The following is a 22,532-nucleotide window of genomic DNA, read 5'->3' as shown; positions in this document are numbered from 1 at the left end:
CAAAACTTTGCTTCACACTCGCGCAACCTTTGACGACCCTTAAAATAATCCTTATATATGTTAAGGTTTGTGAGAAAAGAAAGTCTAAACATGTACACATGGATTGGAGTGAAATCAGATCTGAAAAACTAATTTCATAATTCTCGATAGATAGGGTATCTATCGAGAAGCTGTCAAGCATTAGGCTCGAGAAGCTGTCAAGCATTAGGCTAGAGCAGCCTTTTAAACCTCGATAGATGATATCTGTTGAGCTCACTATCGAGCTTTAAAATCCAACACTTCTTCACTTGTTTCTTAGACAGATTTGCATGGCTTCAATACTTGGACTCGAACTCTTGTTTCTTGAAGCATTAAACACGTCCTAGATCTACCCAATTACAAGTAATGTGCGTTTTGTCAAAAGATTAGCCAATTCTACATGACATATGTTCCTAACACGATTCACATATGTCCTAACTCTTCATCTAAACACATGCTTAATGAGTATATTTTGATTCTAAGGTTGTTTTATTATGCTTCTAATAAGTCAATCTTTGATTGTAATATCAGTTTATTTTTAACTTTATGTTGTTTATGAAGGTTCAATTAGTGTATAAAACACCAATGAACATTTAGACCCCCAATATTAAAATTACCAACACAAGCTAATACACAAACAATATACATGCGGAATGCAGAATATAAGCTAAACCCAAATTGGTAAAGCACTATAAACCAAAATTAATTACAAACACAACAGTAATTAAAAGGTAAAGAGTAAGGGAAGAAAGATGCAAATACAAAGATAACACAACGGTGTGTTATCGAAGAGGAAACCAAAGTACTCGGCAAAAAACCTCTCCACCACTCTCCAAGTGGTTAAATAATCCACTAGTGAATAAAGTTGGGATACATGAATAGCAATAGACCCTCCAAGCCTAAACTACCCGATGCACCTAAGCTTTCCAAGCTTCTTACTCCAACAGGGTTATGCCGATCCTTGTCTTCCCTAGCTTACCGGATCTTGCAATAAGCCTATTGCATCAACCAAACAAATTGGTCCTCTCTGAACTACTTCCCAAGCACTAAAATACCTCCTCACTGATATGGGTATGATGAGATAAAGATTTGGCTAATGAACCTTTCAAGGGTATGTCAATGGAGAGGGTGAGAGTAGAGGAATTTGAAGGATCATATGTCTGAGATTATGGATGAGTCAATCTTGGTTTTCTCTAGGGTTTCTCTCTCAAAATTCTCTCTGGAAGCTCTTTACATTTCATGGGTATAAGGGTATTTATAATAGAGTACATGAGGAATATGAAAAGATATTTTTCATCCAAATAGGACATTCCAGTGACTCGGCCTTGCGACTGGAACTAGTCGCAAGTCTAAGTCGCAAGATAACTACTAGGCCAGACTGTACTTTTTGTCCTATAGTGCTCTAACTGTTGTGACCCTTCAGTTCCCTGCATGCTTCACACGTGTGCCACTTTGGCGACTTGCTAGTCGCGAGACTCCTTTGAGTGCACACATCTTAAGTTTTCTTCATGCTCTTTCACACACAACCCTTACATAATTCCCACCTAAATATAGGATATCTAATTGCTAAATTACAAGCAAATTTGGCACGGAATAAAGACAACACATGATTGAATAAATTCAACCTTACAGTTTATATATATATATATATATATATATATATATATATATATATATATATATATATATATTTGATTGTTACCAAACTTGTTACATCTGAGCATATAAGCACTAAGCAGTAGTAGTGGTGGCAAAATCTGACATAACCCGCGAACTCGACATGATTAACCCATTTATAAACAGGTCATTAGTTGATATTAAATGGATTCGGGTCATATTCGGATTGACATGACTAACTAGTTTAATAAACAGGTTGTGTTCGTGTTCAATATGTGAACCTATTTGACCCGTTTAGCTTATAGAGTTATTATTTATTTTGATATTATTGCTTCATTAATGGCTTGTTTTTATATGTTTATTACTATATTTGTAGTTATAATTGTATTTTAATTTTAGATATATGAGAATTGATAAAAATTATATATGTTAGGTATGACCTGTTAATCAAATAGATTATTAAATAGGTCATTTGTATTGACTTTTACATGGCTTGTTAATTAAACGAATTGAACATATCGGGTTGGGTGGACCTGTTTAATAAATAGGTTGTGTTCGGAGTTGAGGATTCCTAACACGTTTACTAAATAGGTTGGATTCAGGTCAACCTATATAGCCAAATACTCATGGCTCAACACGACTAAAACTTGACCCGCAAACACGAATTGCCACCCCGTTGTAGTACCCCATATCACCACATTATGATCTATCACCGCATTAATTACAGATGTTTTTCTTTTAGAAGAATTAATTGCAAATTGAGACCATATGCATTGTTTTTCTGGGAAACCAACATCTCAAAGCTCAATCCATAGATGCAAATGTTTGGTACATTGCAACCTTGAACAAAAAGTCTAAGGTTAATATAAATTTATTTCAATTTGAATACATAATCCTTAAAGGAAACTGCACAGAGACATATTAAGCACAACAAGTGTAATTCAACTATAATCCAATTAAGATTTGTATCATGTGAAGCATCTTTTATTTAATTCTTTAATATTTTTATCCATTTAGAAATTATAGGAGAAGAAACATTATATATATTATTTCTTAAAATTTAGAAATTTAAAAAATTTACAATTTGGTAAAGTCACTTGGCGCAACCACTGCGTTTAAATGCAACTTTTATTATATATAATATGATATAAGGGATTATAGTTTCTTTCATAATTTTTTTTATTTATTTTTTTTTATATCAGGCCTTTTATACTTAATTATATCTTAGCATTGGTAACACCATGAAACATACATCTGTCATAGTTCCATCAATCATTACATTCAATTATATTTTTTTATTAAATAAAAGGTATTTTATACCCTTACCCAACACCCACCCACGTATGACCCTTTGTTTTCTTTACTTTTTTTAATTTTTTTTTCCTCTTTTTTTCTCATCCGCCCATTTCTTCACAAATATCCACTTTCTTCATCTCCTTTATCTGCTCTCCTCCACACCTTTATCTTCTTTCTTCTTCTACATTTCTCCATTTTCCTTCATGCACACACATCTTCAAAGAACCCACTCTCTCAAATTTCTCATCCATCCTCTTACCTGCCAATTGAAAAACATTAAGAGTTAATTTTTCTCAATTTTACCCAAGACCAACTCCTCTCTCACTCTGTAGCCCCAAAACCAAATTGGAATTGAAGTTACATGGATGCATCAGAGGTTAGACATGGCAAAACGGGTCAGAATTTTTCGACTTGACCCGAACCTCTTTTTTTGACCCGAAGCAAAAACGGGTTAACCCGTGACCTGACCTATTAAAAAAAATTCGCTAAAAAAAATATTTAGGCTACGTCCTGATACTAGGTGCATAAAGCACAAAGCACCAGAACCAATAGTCAATAAATTATAGATATAGACAACAGACAAGACAAGACAAGACAATAGCTTCACATTTAATTTGACTATTTCAGCTTCACAACTAATAAAACTTCACAGACACGAGAGAATGAGACAAGACAGCATAAAAGACAATCATTAAAAAAAATCTCATTCAATTACTAGCTGTACTCCAAAGTCCAAACGAAGCAACCTTTCTTAGTTTTCCCAATCTCAAAAAAAAAAAAAAAGACTAGCTGTACTCTAAAGCCAAAGGCACAAATGTGAAACCCTGAAATGTGGTTCTCTACTCTTGTCTCTTGCGCCTCTATCTTTCTTTTCACACTTTCACATATTTCACACTTTTTCAATTTCACACAAAGCTTGCGCCTTTGCCTCTACCCTTTCAGCTTTTCTCCGCCTCTGCCCTCTACTCTTTCCTCTCTGTGTGACTGTGCCTCTACTCTTTTTATTTTTTATCTTCTCTTCTTAGTTCTTTCAATCCTTAAATATTCAGACTAATCTTTCTCTTTCTCAGCATATATGCTCAGATGCTCCACACTCCACTTCTCTGCTTTCTTGATATGGCCCATGTCATGTAGTTTTTTTTTTCTTTTGTGGAAATGATATGATTAGTGATGTAAACTTGTTTATTTTAAGATCTATCTCTTTTTGAAGTTGTAAACTTATAATTATATGCATTTTAACAGTAAACTATTAACATTAAAGACTTTTTCCATTATAAATTTATGACTATAAATAATTTTTGTCATGCTCAAAACTATCATAATTGAAAAGATATTAACAAGTGGCATTAAGTGCAAATTCATTTTATTCATTTTCTCTAAACAGGTTGTCAATGTTATTAATTTTTTTTTAATTGAAAAAAAAAGCTTGTTTGAAAAATACGAGTCAACTCGACCCGACCTCGCAACCCGATTGACCAATTTAAAAATGATCTATGACCCGATTGACTCGACCCAACCTGCCTTTTTTGCCACGTCTACCGAAGGTACTCCTCGTCATCTTGACTCAATGGTGTTAGAAGTTTCAAAATGATGCTAGAGTGAGATCAGTGATGGTCCGATGGAGGTCCTTCTCCATACCCAGATGTTGCCATGATTTTCTCTATATGCCCTTTCTATGTATATTTTGTGATTATAAAGTTGTGATAAATTTGGGAGTTCATAATAAGACTGAGGGTAATTTAGAGATAAAAAACATGATTTTTTAATTTTGGGTTCAATGACATTTTGATCCAGTTGCAAAATTATTTAACTTTCTCCATCTAAACTGACACATACTTAATACATATCCAGCTTTTTCTATATCTCTAAAAAAAAATATATGAATATTTTATTTGAATTTTTATCACATTAACGGGTGCTGTACAACACCCGTTAACAGCACCCTCAAAGCAAATATCCAAATCTCGAATCGTGGTTCCAAATGGTGAGTACCTTATCTTGAATCTCAAAAAGACCGAATCTCAATAAGACCAAGAAGCTTCCTTCCAACAGCGATAAGGATTGGACAAGGGAAAAAAAAATCTTTTTCCAAATGACTACACATTGTTTCGAAAGTGCCAACAGGGAAAGGACGAAAAGGAGTGTCTTTACTTTTATCTCAGTTCTGCATCAAAGGACACGATTCCTGTCCAAATGACATACAAACAAGTGTTGCAATTAAGTATCAGTAACTTTTGACTGCTTGACTAAAGGGGGCATGGGAATCATTTGCCATTTCATTTCTTTTCTTCTCTTCAACTATCACTTCCAAACTTTTTTTTTTTTTGGTTGCTGAATATCACTTCCAAACTTCTAGTGTAGAGGAGTTGCGTTCAAGTATTAACAACATTTGGTGATCTCTATATTGAGGGAAGCTCCTTAATCCACTTGAACTTAAATCACTCTTCAGGTAGATATAACATCTATGCATGCATTCAATTCTTTTGTTCCTCCTGATGTCATTCTTCTTTCATGTTTTGTTATATTGTTGGACGAAAATCTGTACGGTTTGTTAGCACTATCTCATCTTGGTGTTTTTGGTTTTTACTGTTTCGCACGCAGACACCTTGTTTCAGTATACATTTGTTAATCAGGTACAAACATAAGCAGTTTATAGAGAATATTGAACCCAATGCTTTCATAAATACTATTGGCAAAAGGACAGGACGAGAATTTAAAATTTTTTTTTTTGGGAGCCAAAGTTTAGAAAGAACATTCCACCTTATTTAAGAATAAGAAATATACTAAAATTCAAAGCTATATAAATAATAATAAAATATAAACAAAATGATAGACATAAAATAAGAAATATACTACCATCTGTTTAGTTTATATTAACAAAATATGAAAATAATAATATTGTATAAAATAACTTTTTGGTTTGAGTAATGTTAAGGATACAATATTTTTTACAATTGTTATGATTATAGTGACATTACTTTATTATGGTACACTGATACACCAATTATACCATTTTTATTATGCACCAATTAAAATATGTCATGTTATTAGTTATGAAAAAAAAAGCGTGTGTTCCTAAATTTATTGTATGATTTGTGAAAGCGGACAATATCAAATTTGTGGCTTAGTGTGATATCTCAAAATTGATTGGATATTGTGTGAGTGGGAGGAGTTCCACATTGGACTTATTCCAGGTTGATATGGGTTTTATTAACAAGGACAACGAACCTCAATTGTGTCTAGTTCTTTTGGAGTATAGTGCAAATGTGATTTACATATTTTTCTTGGGTCATTACATACTTTTGCTACAATTATGATGTGATCAACTATGAGCGGTAAATAAAAAATTGTGAGTTCATTTGAATGTGATTGTCCATTATTCATAGTTGATCACATCATTGAGTTGTGCTAAATAGTGTGATTGTAGAAGACTTGTTGTATTAATATTTGTGTTGCTTTAGAACATTCATGGTTTAACCATTTGAGATATGTTTTTTTTTTTTGTTGAGAAAAATAGAAATTTTTTTTAAGTGTTTGGGAATAAAATAATTTTTTTCCTGTCATAACAAACTAAACTTTTAAAAAATAATTCTATAACAGATGACAAAGTAAATACACTAATCTTTCTAAAATTTCATTTACTTTGTATTGCAAGTAACCTACTTTAATATAATATATATATATACACACACACTATAGGCATAACCTTTTTCGACAATTGTTTGTATAATCCACTCTATTGTCTCCTATTTACAATCTGCCATCTTCAGTTGTTAGGAGGAAAAAAATTGTGAATATTAACTTATTATTCTACTTAAGACTCAAGCTTCTCTTTAAAAGAAAAAAAAAAAAAAACACTTTAGTCTCAAACCTAATAATCAAACACACACCACTGAAATTAAATGCCAATACTAATCTAAAAAATATTGGATGCTCTCTCAATTGAGATCTATTTAATTCTTTTTGTCTCTTGCCTACGAGATCTAGATGCACCATTATTATTTATTTATTTTATCTTTAAAACACCACATCAACGTCAAAAACGCTATTTCTTCAATTAAATTTCAGACAGATTTGTTTTGACAAACATTTCGAAGAAAAAGGCCCAAAAGCCTTTCACAAAACTAAGAAAAGAAGAAAAAGAAAGATTAAAATTCTGGTTGCGCAAAAGTAGAAATCATCTATATCTATATATTTAAAAGTTAAATTGTAGTTTTATTGTTGTAACGTTTTTGTTAAGCTATATCAGATGCCATATCATTTACCTATTTCAAATACACTCTCTCTTATTTATAACTCTTTTTCTTTTATTAATTTTCTAATTTATTGTTACATTTTCTCCTATTTTTTCTTATCCCTTTTATTTTTTCATCTCCCCACTTTTATTTACCTTAATATCACTTTTCCTCTATCCCTTTATTTTCTTTTATTTTTGGTTTTTTCTTTTTCCCATAATCCTACTATAAATTTAAAATTCTCTCTCTTATTCTATGCATAGTTTTCATATACAAAAAAGTTATTTTTCTAAATTTCTCTCTCTCTCAATTTTTTTTTTCATTCTTTGGTAGAACTTTTATTTTTCTTGCATCTCTACTTTGTTGATGAATTTTATTATTATTTGGAACTCTACTTTTGATTGATGTGATTAAGTTTTGTGCTTTTAAATTGTTATCTTTTTTTCTTCTCTTTGATTTCATAAATGTTATCCTATTGTATTATAAAGATAATATATAACAATATAATGTTATTTTATTTCATAACATGACTTGGATAATTTGGTGTTTGTTACTATATTTTTTATTTTTGCAATTTTTCTTATCATCTTATTCTCTCTCATATTCTCTCTTGAAAAAGTTGCTACTTTCTCTCTCTTGATTTTTTATTCTTTTTTGCAACTCTATTTTAGGTTAATGAATCATTGTGATTTTTAAACTCTATTTTAGGTTCACATGTTTTGTTGTTGTATTTTTAATTTCTCATCACAAGTAGTCTCTCTCTCTCTCTCTCTCTCTCTCTCTCTCTTAGTTTTGGTTTGATTTAAATGTAAGAATTTGAATTTATATCAAAACAAAATCTTGGCTATCCTAATTATAGATCAGCATTCAATCCATTTTGGACTATTCAGTTCAGTTCGGTCTACTTTGGTCCACATTGGTCCAATTCAATCCAATTTGGTCTACTTCGGTCCAATTTAGTCTACTTTGATGACCTTCAACCTATTCAGTCCATGCAATTCACTGCGCTATTTGGTCCAATTCAGTCGAAGTCCTTTCGGTATACGTCGGTCCATTTTAGTCCAATTTGTTAAATCTAGTCTACTTCGGTCCAATTCAGTCCACTTTGGTCTATACTATACATTTTGGTCTACTTCAGTCAGTTTAGTCCTTTCAGTCCACTTCAGTCAATTTAGTCCATTCAGTCCACTTCAGTCAATTTGGTCCATTCAGTCCGCTTCAGTCAATTTAGTCCATTCAGTCCACTTTGGTATATTAGGTCCAATTCAGTCCATTCGGTCCATATCGGTCTAATTTAGTCTATTGTGTCCAATTTGTCTATTTCAAATCACTTTGGTCCATACCGGTTTAATTCGGTCTATTTGTCCAATTTGTCTATTTCAGTTCACTTCGGTCCATTTGGTGTACTTAAGAATGGGAACATTCTATTTCTGTTTACTTCGGTCCAATTTGGGGTATTACTTAAGAATGGGCAAAGACAAGTTTGGGTTAAGAGTATTATCAATTGTTTGAGTAATATCAATTGTAATTATATGATAATTTTTTGTTATCATAATAATTTCCTTAAAAGAATGAGAATTTAAATAACAATTTTGAAACTAAAAAATTTTAGCTGTACCAAAAAAAAATTAGGAAAATATAATGCATAATAACAATAGTTAGAAGAATATGGACCATTTCAAAAAAGAATAATATCAATCATAAACATTAAAAGTGATAAAATTATATATTCGTAAAAATAAAGTGATGAAAATTAATTTTTGAAATTGTTCAATTTTGAGGGAGAACAAATTATTTACAATCAAATTTTGAGAATAAATTATTCATAATAATATCCTTTGAGAGAATAAATGATTTGAATAATTTATTTGAAACTTAAAACGTTTAGTTGTACAATAAAAGGGAAAAAATCATAACATACTATAACATAATTTCAAAGAATATGGATACCTTATAAAGGAATAATATTAATCAAACACACCAAAACAATATAATGATATATTCGTAGAGATAGAAAGATGAAAAAAAAAATTGTTTAAATTTTAGAGAGAAAAAATTATCTTCAACAATTTTAGAGAACAAATTATACATTATATTACAATTACAAAATAATTATCTATTCCCATGCATCGTGTGAGTCTACTACTAATCTATATATATATATATATATATATATATATATATATATATATATATATATATATATATATATATATATATAATTAAGTATTAAATTGGAATTTAATTAGAGTCTAATTTTGCGCCATCTGTCTCATTTAATTTAAATTAGAGAATTAATTTTGTGTCAAGTGAGTTAATTTAGTGTAAAAATTGAATTTCAATTAGAGTTTAATTTTGCACCACGTGTCCCATATAATCTAAATTTTTAAATTTTTGTGCCAAATTAGTTAATTTGGCATAGAAAATGATGAGTCCAATATAATAAACCATAAAAAAAATAATCATATAACTAAAAAAATTCAAATTTATAAGTCATCTATACATATATGAATAGGCAATTTTTAGAGAAAATTGAATTAGAATTTGAAATTATAATCCAATTTTGCGCCATGTGTTTAAATTTATATGGGAACTACACCATAATTATCCACTTAAGCTTGTGCTATATGTCTACTTAAGTTTTTTTAATTTTTGTATTAAGTGAGTTAATGAATGCAAAATACTAATAATCTAATATTAATAAACTATAAAATTCAAAAAAAAAATCACATATACTCAATAAAAATCACCACATGTTTCTTAATAAATAAATAAAATAAAAATCACCATATAACAAAAATCACCACATGTTCTATTTTATTAAAAATGATCATAAGTAGTATTAAATTTAGATAAGAATTTTAATATGTGACTAATTACGTTTATTTTTAAAATGTAATTTGACAATTATCTATATTTTATGATAAAAATTATGTTTAATTTTAAATATATTTATATGTATGCATGAATACATGTGTTACATGTTTAAAAAAAAATTAATTTGACTAATTATTTATATTTTTATACTAAAAATTTTTTTTAATTTTAAATGTATCCATGCGTTTGCATGGAGTTACATGCTAGTTATAATAATAGGTTGTCATTTTGAACAAAAAAATCAAGGATATTAGTGCGTACACACAATGTATTTTATAAATTGAAATTGTGACTATATAAAATGAAACCGTGACTTTTTCAGTCACTTAAAGGCACGATTTTAGTTTATAAAATACACAGTATGTGTAATACACCTGTTTGAACTAAACATAGCCCAAAAATCAATATCTCTCTGTGCTTGTCGAGCTAATTTGGCTTATGGAAAGAACTTGCACAGATTTCGTCATGCATCACACAATTTATATGTAATACTGAAATCTTCCTTTTCAGGTACGCATGAGCCAATCAATAAGTTGAAATGGCAACAAAGGATTTCAATTCAAACGACGGTAAATTTTTAACTTTCCCATTGGTTAATATTGTGGGCATTCAATGAGTTCTTAACAAATGGTTATGTCTGACTAAGATATCACCAAAGTTAGCATTCATATATATATGATTCTTCATTTTTTTTTTCCTTTCATGTCCACTTTAATGTGTTAAATTGTAGACATTCAAGCATCAATTGTGGATATGTAAACAGTGAATACAAATTAGTGTGAAACAATATTTTTCCTTCCATGAAATAGTTGCACTAAGATTTTTACTAATTAATGAGAAGAATTTCATGATTTTCATCTTACAGATGAAGCAGTCAGTATAGAGCGTGGGAGGCTTTATCGGGCTGCACTAAATGGTGACTGGAAATCTATCAAGGACATACAAAAAATTCAAAGAAAAATTACAAAAAAAGGAGAAACCACTCTTCATATTGCTGCTGCAGCAAACCAAGAAGAATTTGTGAGGAATTTATTGAAGACGATGATTACAGACAACCTAACAGCTGAAAACACTGTTGGGAATACTGCCTTGACCTATGCTGCTGCAACTGGAAATGTGAATATTGCCATGGCGATGCTGGAGAAAAATAATCAGCTGCCAAACCTTGGTAGTGGGATAAAGCCACTCTATATGGCTGCTTCCTTAGGACACGGACAAATGGCGAATTATCTTTATTCTCAGACTAAAGAGACAGTTCGCGAGTGGGATGACAAAGAACAGGCTAAACTTTTCATCGCATGTGTTAGGAGTGGCTTATATGGTAAGCATAAGTAATTATCATGTTTCAGTGCCTTTTTTTTTTTTTTTTGGGAGGGGGATCATAATGCTAATGGTTTGATTTTTTCATTCTAGAATTTGAAGTTCAAAACATTAATCATGGTTTAAACATTGAAAATGGTATTGTTAAATTAACACAATCTAAACCGTTCATTTAGTTTCTAAATGAGGAAAAGTTTCACAATTTCACTCATTTTCTAAATGTGGTATCAAAGTATTGATGGACTGGAGATTTTGGTACTGATTTATATACTGATCGGTCATCTTCACCTCAATGCTTATATTTTTAAGTTTCGTTCAACTTTACTATGCCATCTTCTTCTTCTTCTTTTCTTTTTTTTTTGCTTCAAAGTACAGTATCAAATAAATTGTTGTATTGTGACTGAAATTTTTCATAATAGAATTTTATCTGATTGAGATAAATTATGCCTCTCTAACAAGTTGACTTAAGAACTTTGGGGGCCTAATGCGAAAGATTTAGGTGAGGCCTTTTTTTAATATATATTTAAATATTAATTAAATATTTTTTCTGAGATTCCTTTTTGAAATTCAATTTGTTTTTCAACTTTTTTTTTTGAAGTTTTTCATATCCAAATAGTTATTTTCTAGTAAATATTTATAATGAGCAAATATTTATAAATAAATAAAATACGTTTGATAATTAAAAATTATAATTTAACAAAAAATCAAATCTAAAGTATGGAATAATGAAACATGGTTTATCAAAAGTAATATTACAACTTTTTTAATATTGTGATCATTTTATACTCTAAATCAATACAAATAAAAATTGATTTATTATATAATTCAATAAATTATTATCCCTGTAATACAAAGGAGTTGACGTGATAAAGCAAAAGACACTAATCTAGACTATTCACTTGTGTTGGTTTTTAAAAATAAAAGAAATGAAAAGTGAAAACGTATGTGAGCGGGTTTGTGAGTAAGTTATAGTGTGTGACTGTGTGCACAGTGCACTGTGCAATGCATAAAATATAGGCAAAGAAGGAAAACTTGTTAATGTAACTGTGTTGTGCTTATAAAAAAATAATTTAAAATAAAAACATAATTGAATAAAGCCCTACAAACCACAGTTATCACAGTACTCTTCAATCTCCGTGTCTTCCATTTCACACACAGGGAGAGAGAGGTTACCTTAATCAGATTAGTATGAAGCTACTGTGTTCACACATGGCTGATGGCACACCGTCCATCACAGCTCCACAAGACGCTTATATTAAAAATAAAAATAAAAATCAAGACGAAGAAGAGAGTTGAGAGATTTTTGTTTTGTTTTGTTTTTAGAGATTTATTGTCTCTATTTTAGTATATTTCAATATATTTATGTTGTATTTATTAATAAATATGTCTAGTATTAATTTTGATTTTAGTAGATTTCAAGAATAAGTTATTATATTTGTCTCCTATTAATTTAGATTTAATTTTGTTGGTCATAATTTGACTATTTTTGTTTTTTCCTTTAATCTTTTATGTTTTGGGATATAGTGGGACATTTTTAATGTATTCAATTGATCAATAAATTGTGTTAATTTTTTTAATTAAAATATATAAATAAATATATGATATTATATTAGCTATAAGTGGGAGCGCACTTTTATGTTTAGCAAAAGTTCCAATGTCAACCCAAGTGGGTTGGCCAAGTGGTTGGACATTTGGTCTTAAAGTGTTTGTCCTAAATTCAACTGAGTGTGCTCCTCAGTTCGAGTCCTGATATCTACACTTTGAAAAAACCCTTTGGGCTAGCGATTTATCCCACTAGGGCCTACTCGTCACGAAAAATGATTAGTCTCTGGTCGAAAGTTTTGAGATTACTGTGGAAACCAAAAAAAGAAAAAGTTCCATTGTCCGGCCAACACCAGTTAGGTGAAATCTAGTGCATGAGGAGAAAAAAGTTGTCAAAAGAGATTGTTGTCTGTCTTTTGTCATGTGCTTGTGTCATGCTTTTCCTAGTATATCTTTCATGAAAGAAATATTCAACATGTTGCTTCTCAATATTTTTTATTTTATCAATAAAACATAACTAAATACTACAACACATGGAGAAGAAAAAGAATTTCGTCAATGAATATTTTTACATGGAATTTTTGGTTTTGGTGTTAAATAATGCAGGAGTAGCATTGCAAATGCTAGAGGACAACTCTAATTTAGCTACCGCTGTAAACTCGAATGGAGAGACTGCATTGCATGTGTTAGCTCGCGATCCTTCTGCATTTGTTAGTGAAATTCGACCATGTGAGTTTTTTTTTTTTTTTTTGTGTTTTTAATTATTTTTCATTTATCATGTGAGTTATTTTGATTGAAATTCTTAAACATATGTGTTGGGTTATAAGTTGACCCTAGTTAAATTAACTAATTACCCAAGTTAATTAATTAATTAATTAATTAATTATATACTATATATAACTAGTGTGTAGTCTCATACATATGCACGGATACAATTAAAATCAATTACAATTATACAGTTCAAATTATACAATTTTTTGAAAAAGTGATTTAAATTATACATAGTATTAACTTACACTTTTTAAAATCATACATTTCTAAAATATGTAATGGTTTCTAATTACATATATATATATATATATATGATTTAGAATTTAATTTGATTTAGACTCTTCAGTGTTGCATCCAATAATTCACTAGCTATAAAAAAATAAAAAAAGATGGACACGTGGCAAAAAATTGGACTCCAATTGAAATCCAATTTAGAATTTAATTGGATTTCAACTCTTTGATTTTTACACTTAATAATTCACTTGATATAAAATTTAAAATTATATGTGGTACAAAATTGAGAATCCAATAAAAATCTAATTGGATTTCTTCTAAGTTTTGTCTATATATATTGCAGAAATCTAATCTACAATTCATTCTTGTTATGCCACTTGGGATATCAAATTGTTAGGAACCCGATGGTTACTAATGAGAATTGATGGAAATTATAGGGAAATTGTAGGGAAATTGAATTAATTCGAGGTAGTCACCTTCCATAGAGAAAAAAAGAGATTAAGAGAGAGTGAGAGAAAGATGCACTAATACACTAAGAAATTGGTTTATTCTTCAATTGATATCTAATATTGAAACAATCATGGATTTATAGGAGAGCCACATGGCCTCATCCTATTGTTTATATTATTTCTCATGTGCATTAATAATTTGAACATGTGCTAAATGTGATTAACATGCTTGAAATTGTAACTAACTAACTAACTAAATCTCAATACAACAATTATTATCCATATACTTATAGCATTCCTAACATTTCCCTCCCCTTAAAAACACCTTGCCCACAAGGTGTTGTTGTGAAATAACATCTTCATCAAAGAAGATCTTCCAATGGACTAATACCTTAGTGACATTTTGATCATTATATTTATGCATTTCTCTTTGACCAGCGGTCCCGTGCGCATGAAGGTTTTTTCTTCGTAGATCTTCAAACTTTGCTAGAATTCTTAAGCTTCCAGTGGTTCTTCAATCTTCAAGGTCTCATTGGTTCTTTGAACCTTTGAATGTTCTTTTATCCTCAATACCTCATTTGATTCTAAAAGCATTAAAATTGTTGGTGCTGGCATCTTGGATTCTTGGATCATTAACATTTGGATTTCCAATTCTTGAATCATAGACTCTTGAATGGAAGCCTTCATTGGTGCATCAATAATTGGTTCTTGGAAAGATCATCATCACCTTCTTTGTTGGTTCTTTGGACTGAACTTCAAGGGCAGCGTGCACATGTATATCATTATCCACTTTGACACAAAAATCAACATCCCGGCTTGCAACAACAACATTAGATTCTTAGAACTTGATTTGTTCTTCTAATTTCATAGAATCAAGAGATTGTGACTCCTCTTCCGTCATGTTCTCAAGACCCTCTTGCAATCTTGAGAGTTCTTCATTCATGGCCTTGTTAGACTCAGCCAAGGTCTTGACCTTCTCTAGAACGGCATTGTGAGATTCATACAAAGTCTTGACATCCTCTGAAACTTTGTTCACCATTTGCCATTATTCTTTCCAAAGTTCTCTTTGGTCACATTCATCCATATCAAGATCAATGGCTCTGATACCAATTGTTAGGAACCTGATGGTTCCTAATGAGGATTGATGGAAATTATAGGAGAATTAATGAGAATTGTAGGAAAATTGACTTAATTCGAGGCAGTCACCCTCCGTACAGAAAGAAAGAGATTAAGAGAGAGAGAGAGAGAGAGAGAGAGAGATGCACTAAGAAATTGATTTATTCTTCAATTGATATCTAATATTGAATTACAATCATGGATTTATAGGAGACTAGCTTTAATCCCATTGGCTCACATGGCCTTATCTTATTGGTTCTATTATTCCCTATGTGTATTAATAATTCAAACACGTGCTAAATGTGATTAACATACTTAGAATTGTAACTAACTAACTAATTAAATCTCAATACAATAATTATTATCCATATACTTATAACATTCCTAACACAAATGAACCCATTCAGGCCTACTAACATATCTATCTGTACATTACTACCTTGCACTCTTAGCATAATAGTTACTTCCTACAAGTATAAGTACTTGTAGGGTGTAGAGGTAAGAGTTGAGATTCAAATCTTCAAAAGAGAACTTCACACACACACTTATATTATGCCAGGTTAAAATTCCATCTAAAAAAAATCATAAGTATTTGTACGCAATTGCAACGTTTAAAACAAAAACATAGGTATTTGTACGCAATTGCAACATTTGAAACAAATACATACAACACCACTTAACCCATTTATATTATTTGGTTTTCAAATGTCATTTTCTCTATGAAAAATTCTATTTTCCCCCTTCCTTTCATGAAAGAATAAAAATAAAAAATAGAGTTCCAGGATCAATCACCTTTGGGTTTCCTGCCAGCTGAATAATTAATCAATCAAATTTAAAGGTAAGTTCAGCCTAATTCTTCTTTTGTAATTTGTATATCATTTTATTTTTTTCAAAGAAATCTCTTTAAAGTATGTAGTTTACTTATTTTCTTTAAAAAAAAATAAAACTCAAAACATAGAGAGAATATGAAGATATTGGACACGTTGAGTGATGATTTTTCTGATTAACAACCTAAGAAAGATGTCAAAATTGATAACAGTGGTGGTTTTCTTTGAAAATAAATCTTCAAAAGGTAGATTTTAATAACCAAACTGGAAATGAAAGAATTTTGTTTCGGCACGAAAATAAAGATTTTACGAAAAAAGAATGTATATAAAAGCAAATTTAACAGTGATGCAATAATTATTTCAAGAAATAGTTCATACATGCGTTGAAAGGTGAGTTCAACGGGGTCCCTGCCACTGTTGCTTCTTCTTTTATCTTTTAGGGCAGGTTAGATTGGTTAGTTCTAACCAATATTTTCACATTTTAAACAATTTTACACATATTTCAATAAACCTTTTTACCTATATATATATTAAAAATACCCAAACAACATTATTTAAACTAACAACCAGGACCTTAATTCCCTTTTTTGGTTCTCTCCATGCTAGCGCCAAATGACTTGAGTCACATTTCGTTGCTTTATGCCACTTTGCTTTTTTATTTTTGTTTGTTTTCTCAAGTTGTCAGACGTTTTTTTTTCTTTTTTTCTTCTTTTGCTGGAATGAAGATGTCAGATGTTGTGTTGAAAGAAGGGCTCAGACGCGAGGGCTATTTGTTATTCTTGTACGGGTTGACACGTGAAGTTTCTAATACACATGCATGAAACAAAACATCAACGAAATTAATTACGATTTTATTAATGTGTGTCCTAAGGCCCATAATAGTATATTATTTTTGAAAAAAAATTTATTAAAAATTGAATTTTTTTTACAATTTTTTCAATTCTTCATAAAATATTTTCAAAATTGGATAACTTACCCAATTAATTAAACAAATCCAAGCATTTGTTTAATATTGCCTCATGTATGAAAGTAAGTTATTATTTTTTTTTATGGGTTATGAAAGTAAGTTTTATTTCCTTGATAAAATGTATGAAAGTAAGTAGGAGATAGTTGAGAGGATATTGTAATTGATTTATAATAGTAAATTTATTCAAATTTTTTTCTATGGCTTTTTCCCTTGAAAGAGAAATGATTTTTCAGGTAAATCTTTGTTTTTTTGTGTGATTGATATCTTAGCTTGATAAAGATTATAGGTGAGTTTATATAAGGTGTAAATGCATTTTTAGTACCTACATTTTGACCCTATTTCTATTTTGGTCCCTACATTTTTATTTTACAACGTTTAGTTCCTAAACCAATTAACGCGTGTTATTTTAGTCCTTACCGTCACCCAACTAACAGAAAATGCTAACATGGCTAATGGAGAGATTACAATATTACAAAAAAAATACCACATCACCCATGACACATCAGCACGTCAGCATTTTAATTAATAAAAAATTAAAAATAAAATAAAAAGCCCAAAAAATAAAAAGCTAGGTCAGAAAATAAATAAAAATTTTAAAATAAACATTAATCTAATTTTTTTTTTTTACTTTTCATTTTTTTTCCGTAAGAACCTACATGCTCAAGCCTAGAAAATTTCAAAAACAGACAAATTGTCTAGAGAGAAGATATTATTGTATTTTGTGTGGATCTAAAGTTAGGTATAAAACTTAAGAAGATATGGATTTTATAATTTTAGAATTTATTTGGAGTTTTTCAAGTAGTTTTTCCGTTATGGAAAAGCAATTTTTCATGTAAATTAATGTGTTTTTGTGTAATCAATATCTTGGCTCAGTGAATTTAGTGATAATATTTTTATAGATTGATTAAATTTCTTAATTGATACAATATTCTTAATTCATACAAGATTAGAATGGAACCTAAGACTAGTAGCACTTTCACTCTTATTTTCTAGATCTATTCGATTCTTTTAATTACTCATTGGGGAATAATTACTTTCTTTTTTCACTGTCAATTCCAGCGTTGAAGTTTAAACAGGAAAACTCAAAGCAATCTCAAGCCAATGAACTGTTTGAAAAATGTCTTCAGGCTTACGGAGATGACGTTGAGAATTTGAACGAAACCTCAGTGATTTCACATGTTCTGTTTGATGCAGTAGAAGTAGGCAACACTGAGTTCTTGATTAAACTTATTCGTTTTGACTTTGATTTATTATGGAAAACAAGAAACAGTAAAAGCATATTTCATATTGCTGTTGAGAAGCGCCATGAAAGCATCTTCAATATACTTAATGAGATAGGCTCAATTGGAGATCTAATAATAGATAGAATAGAAGAAGATGGAAGCAACATTTTGCATTTAGCTGCAGGATTGGCACCTCAAGAGAAGCTGAATGCTATATCAGGAGCAGCTCTTCAAATGCAACGAGAAATATTATGGTTCAAGGTACTTATTATATTCTTAGATTAGTATGTGTTGAACCAATTCATAGAATGTTCACTCTTGTTTCCACATAGATTTAATTTCTACCTAAAAATTTTTAGAGTTTTGGACTAACAAGTCTCTCGTGTGATATTTCCTATGATTTGTAATGGAAGGAGGTGGAAAAGGTTGTAAGCCCTGCATTCAAAGAAATGAAAAATAACAAGGGGGATACACCGTATGTTTTATTTGCGAAAAACCACGAGGAGTTAAGGAAGGAGGGTGAGAAGTGGATGAGGAACACAGCTGAGTATTCTATGGTGGTTGCAATACTAATTGGGTTGATAATGTTTCCTGGAGAAAAAGCTGATGGATTAAAGGATAGTCCTAATCTTGTTCGGGTCTTTTCAGTTTCAAGTGCAATAGCATTATTTTGCTCTTCTACATCCCTGGTAATGTTCTTATCCATCCTTACCTCTCGTTATTCATACAACGACTTTCTTGTATGGTTACCAGTTAGGTTGATGATTGGAGTGGCTTCACTTTTCATCTCAATTGCCGCCATGATGGTTGCATTTTCTGCATCCTTTTGGTCAGATAATCATAATCATCAGGAATTGCCATTGATCTTGGTTGTCATTGGTTTATTTGCTTCTGTGCCAATCTTATGCGTGTTGCTGAAGTATCGCCTATTTGTTGATATAGTCCGATCTACCTTCTTTCGGTTTCAGAATCATCGACGTCTACTTTAGCAATGGCCAATCAAGTGCCACTTGTCAATCTTTCTGTTGCTTTCCTTTCTGCATATGTGAAATGACTATGAATAAATATGTATTATAACTCTGGAGGTAGTTAAACACATCTTATCTTTTGTATTTAATTTAATTTTCTTCTGATGCATCTTTTGAATTATTGTTTTGTAAATTTATCTGCAGTGTGTTATCTTGTACTAGTTTTGAAATTGCACCCTGTGCATGAGATGTTTTAATAACAAAGAATGATCAAACTCCATAGCTTTCCATGGTTCTCTGCATGTGTGAATACTCAAGTGGGCTATCATTATTATTTTAGTTTCATCTATCTAAAACCACCGCTATAACAAAAGCAGCCACCTTTGTAGCTACTTTGAAACGAGATTAGATCAATTTTGAGACTTATTTGAGTTCCATTCAGCTCATTCAATAGCAGTTCTATAATTCTGAATGGATGAGACCGGGAGTCTCATTACCAACTGTCCACAATCATTAGTGTTAAATTAAGGCCAGCCCAGATGCAGCCCTTGTTACATATAACAAGGCCAGGATTTGGGCGAGTGTCGTAAGACTGTAGTGATGTAAACGGGCCACCTGCTTGGCCTTTTTCTCTTTAAGTTGATTTCAAACCCAGGAAGTCTATTAACAAGATAATTTTCACATACTTCTTTTAAACGGGCCACCTGCTTGGCCTTTATCTCTTCGATGAGTGATGACATACTTTGTTATGACGCGTTAAAAAAATGCAAAAGTAATATTGTCCTAATTATAGCTCTTTATACCAAAAGTTATGAAAAATATTAGAGTAGCACTAGAAATATGTACAAATTTTTTTACAACAAATTTTATGGATTGTTGATGTGATGAATAATTATTAGTATATGAAGAGTGATACTAATAGTGGGCTTACATGAATTCCAATAACATTAACACACTACAAGAAAACTGGGCTATTGCGGCGGGCCTATTGCAGCGGGTACTAAAAAAGGCGCTATAAGTAGCCTATTGCGGCGCGTTTTTGACCCGCCGCAATAGACCAGAACTATTACGAACTATTGCGGCGGGCTATTGGCCCGCCGCAATAGTTCTAGTATATTGCGGCGAACTACAGCGGCGGGCCAATGACCTGCCGTAATAAGGGACCTATAGCGGCTTTGAACTTAGATATAGCGGCGAGCCAATGACCCGACGCAATAGGCCTTAAATTGCCCCTAGCCCTAAATTTTTTCCCTCGGGTTTTTCTTTTCCCTTTTCATTTAACGCCTTATGGTTTTTACACACACACACACACTCTCTCTCTCTCTCTCTCTCTCTCTCTCTGAAGAAATCTCCACTCTCATCTCTACCACTACCCACACCCACTAGCCACCATCACCCACCCACCTTCCACCACCGTAAACCCCAACCCACATTGTATCCTTTTCCTTCCCACCAAACCGAGTCAGAAAACAGACTAATGGTGGAATATCCTTGGCCTTACAAATACACAAACAACACGTGGTTTCGGCTATTAACGACTCAAAACCCCACCTGGCTCACCCAAACTCTCTCTCTCTCTCTCTCTCTCTCTCTCTCTCTCAACTATTCCATATAATTATCAATCACGCTATTATCTTTTCCCCCAAAATAATTTAATCTCTGAAACTTTTTAGGGTTTCCTCTATTCCGATCCCTCATCAAATCTCACACCCATTTTCTCCAAATTCTCGTTTCCGATTTTACTCTCCAACAATCAGACAAGTTCATCTCGATCTTCGAAATCCGAGGAACATTTTGGCTGTGCTCAAAGGTTCATTCTTTTTCCCTAACCTCTTTGATTTTACTGGAAATTAGTTTCACAAAAATTGTGTATTAAGGATTTATGGAAACTATTAAGTTATTCAAATTTTTTTTTTCTTTCTAATTTCATAAAGATATGAAATTTACTGATGGGTTTTTTGTGTTTTGTAATTTTGGATCGAGAACAGGGATAGTTGTGTACAAAAGTTTGATTCTTTTTAAAAAACTTTTGGGATTTTTAAAAAGAAAAATAGGATTTTTTTTCAAGTGTCAGTTCATATAGATTTTATTAAGCAAGTTATTTCATTTATTATCAGATCCTATTCAACTTGGAATTTATTATTTTTCTACACTTCAAAGAAATATGGTATTTTCACCAAGGGTTGTGTTAATGTGATCTAATCAGGGTTCTAAGGCTGGTAATATTGTTTGTTTTTGAATTCTACATTACGTAGGAGTAGCTCTTATACACTCCTTGCTAATCGTGAATCATGGTTATCGTTACTCATTGTCATTTGAATCAATATTTTCATAAGATACTTTTGTGAGGTGTATGATGATTGTATGAAAAGCTTCTTCATTGCTCTTGTGATTAGTCTAGACAGTTAGATTGCAGCAGTGGATGTATTATGGACTCCCTTTTTGGTTTCATTATTACTGTTTGATCATCCCTATACTATATCAAAGTTAAATTTTTTTACTTCCTGGTTTTGTGTGGCCTCTAGCTTATGTTGGGTTCCACATCTTAGAAATGAGACTGGTTTTAAAGCTTTCCTTTTGTAAAGCATAAGAGCGCATTTGTATTATTTTATTCTTCCTTCTCTTCTTCTTACTGTCACTACTAGCGTGTTGGTCTTTTTATTTATTTTTTGATTTTTAGTTAAGTCTTCCTTACACCCAATTCATATTTCGTCCTACCTAACCATGTGGGTTGTTCAATGGATGGCCCTGTGACTATATCATAAAAAATTAATTCTTCTTAGGGTGAAATGCCAAGCGGCTTGAACATTAAGTAAATGGGAATCCCTAAAGCAATTGCAAATATGAGATTCCTTAGATTAAACCGTACTGTGGGGAAGCTATTCTCGATGCTTTATTTTTAAGTTGGCTGTCTCACCTAGGTAGCTTCTCTGCAGCATAGCTTATTACTTAGCCCTTTATGCAGAGAGGTTGATCTGGACAGACTGACTTTGACATCTTTGTCAATAGAGAGCTCTATCATGAAGCCCAAACTGTGCAGATGTATCATATATTCTTCTGTTCGGAAGCTTA

The 22,532-nt window shown here is 31.3% G+C and overlaps 1 protein-coding gene across 1 annotated transcript; it reads left to right on the top strand.

Annotated features, from left to right (window-relative positions):
• Positions 1–5,150: 5,150 nt before the first annotated feature.
• On the top strand, positions 5,151–19,641 carry LOC142617282 (uncharacterized). The gene is made up of 6 exons (XM_075790066.1): positions 5,151–5,380; positions 10,554–10,612; positions 10,909–11,364; positions 13,512–13,634; positions 18,329–18,753; positions 18,906–19,641. The coding sequence occupies exons 2-6, from the start codon at positions 10,582–10,584 to the stop codon at positions 19,479–19,481; spliced, it is 1,611 nt and encodes a 536-aa protein (XP_075646181.1). The 5' UTR covers positions 5,151–5,380; positions 10,554–10,581; the 3' UTR covers positions 19,482–19,641.
• Positions 19,642–22,532: the final 2,891 nt, after the last annotated feature.

The sequence above is a fragment of the Castanea sativa genome, chromosome 11 (genome assembly GCF_040712315.1).
Source record: "Castanea sativa cultivar Marrone di Chiusa Pesio chromosome 11, ASM4071231v1".
NCBI classification, from domain to species: Eukaryota; Viridiplantae; Streptophyta; class Magnoliopsida; order Fagales; family Fagaceae; genus Castanea; species Castanea sativa.
Note: the sequence above shows the minus strand (reverse complement) of the source record. Positions and strands in the feature narration are given on the sequence as shown.

Bases quoted from the DNA above. Each gene is read 5' to 3' on its own strand.
- LOC142617282 (XM_075790066.1), top strand. From the start codon at position 10,582: ATGGCAACAAAGGATTTCAATTCAAACGACG. The intron at 10,613-10,908 runs GTAAATTTTTAA...TTCATCTTACAG, and splicing joins GGATTTCAATTCAAACGACG to ATGAAGCAGTCAGTATAGAG. The intron at 13,635-18,328 runs GTGAGTTTTTTT...TGTCAATTCCAG, and splicing joins TGTTAGTGAAATTCGACCAT to CGTTGAAGTTTAAACAGGAA.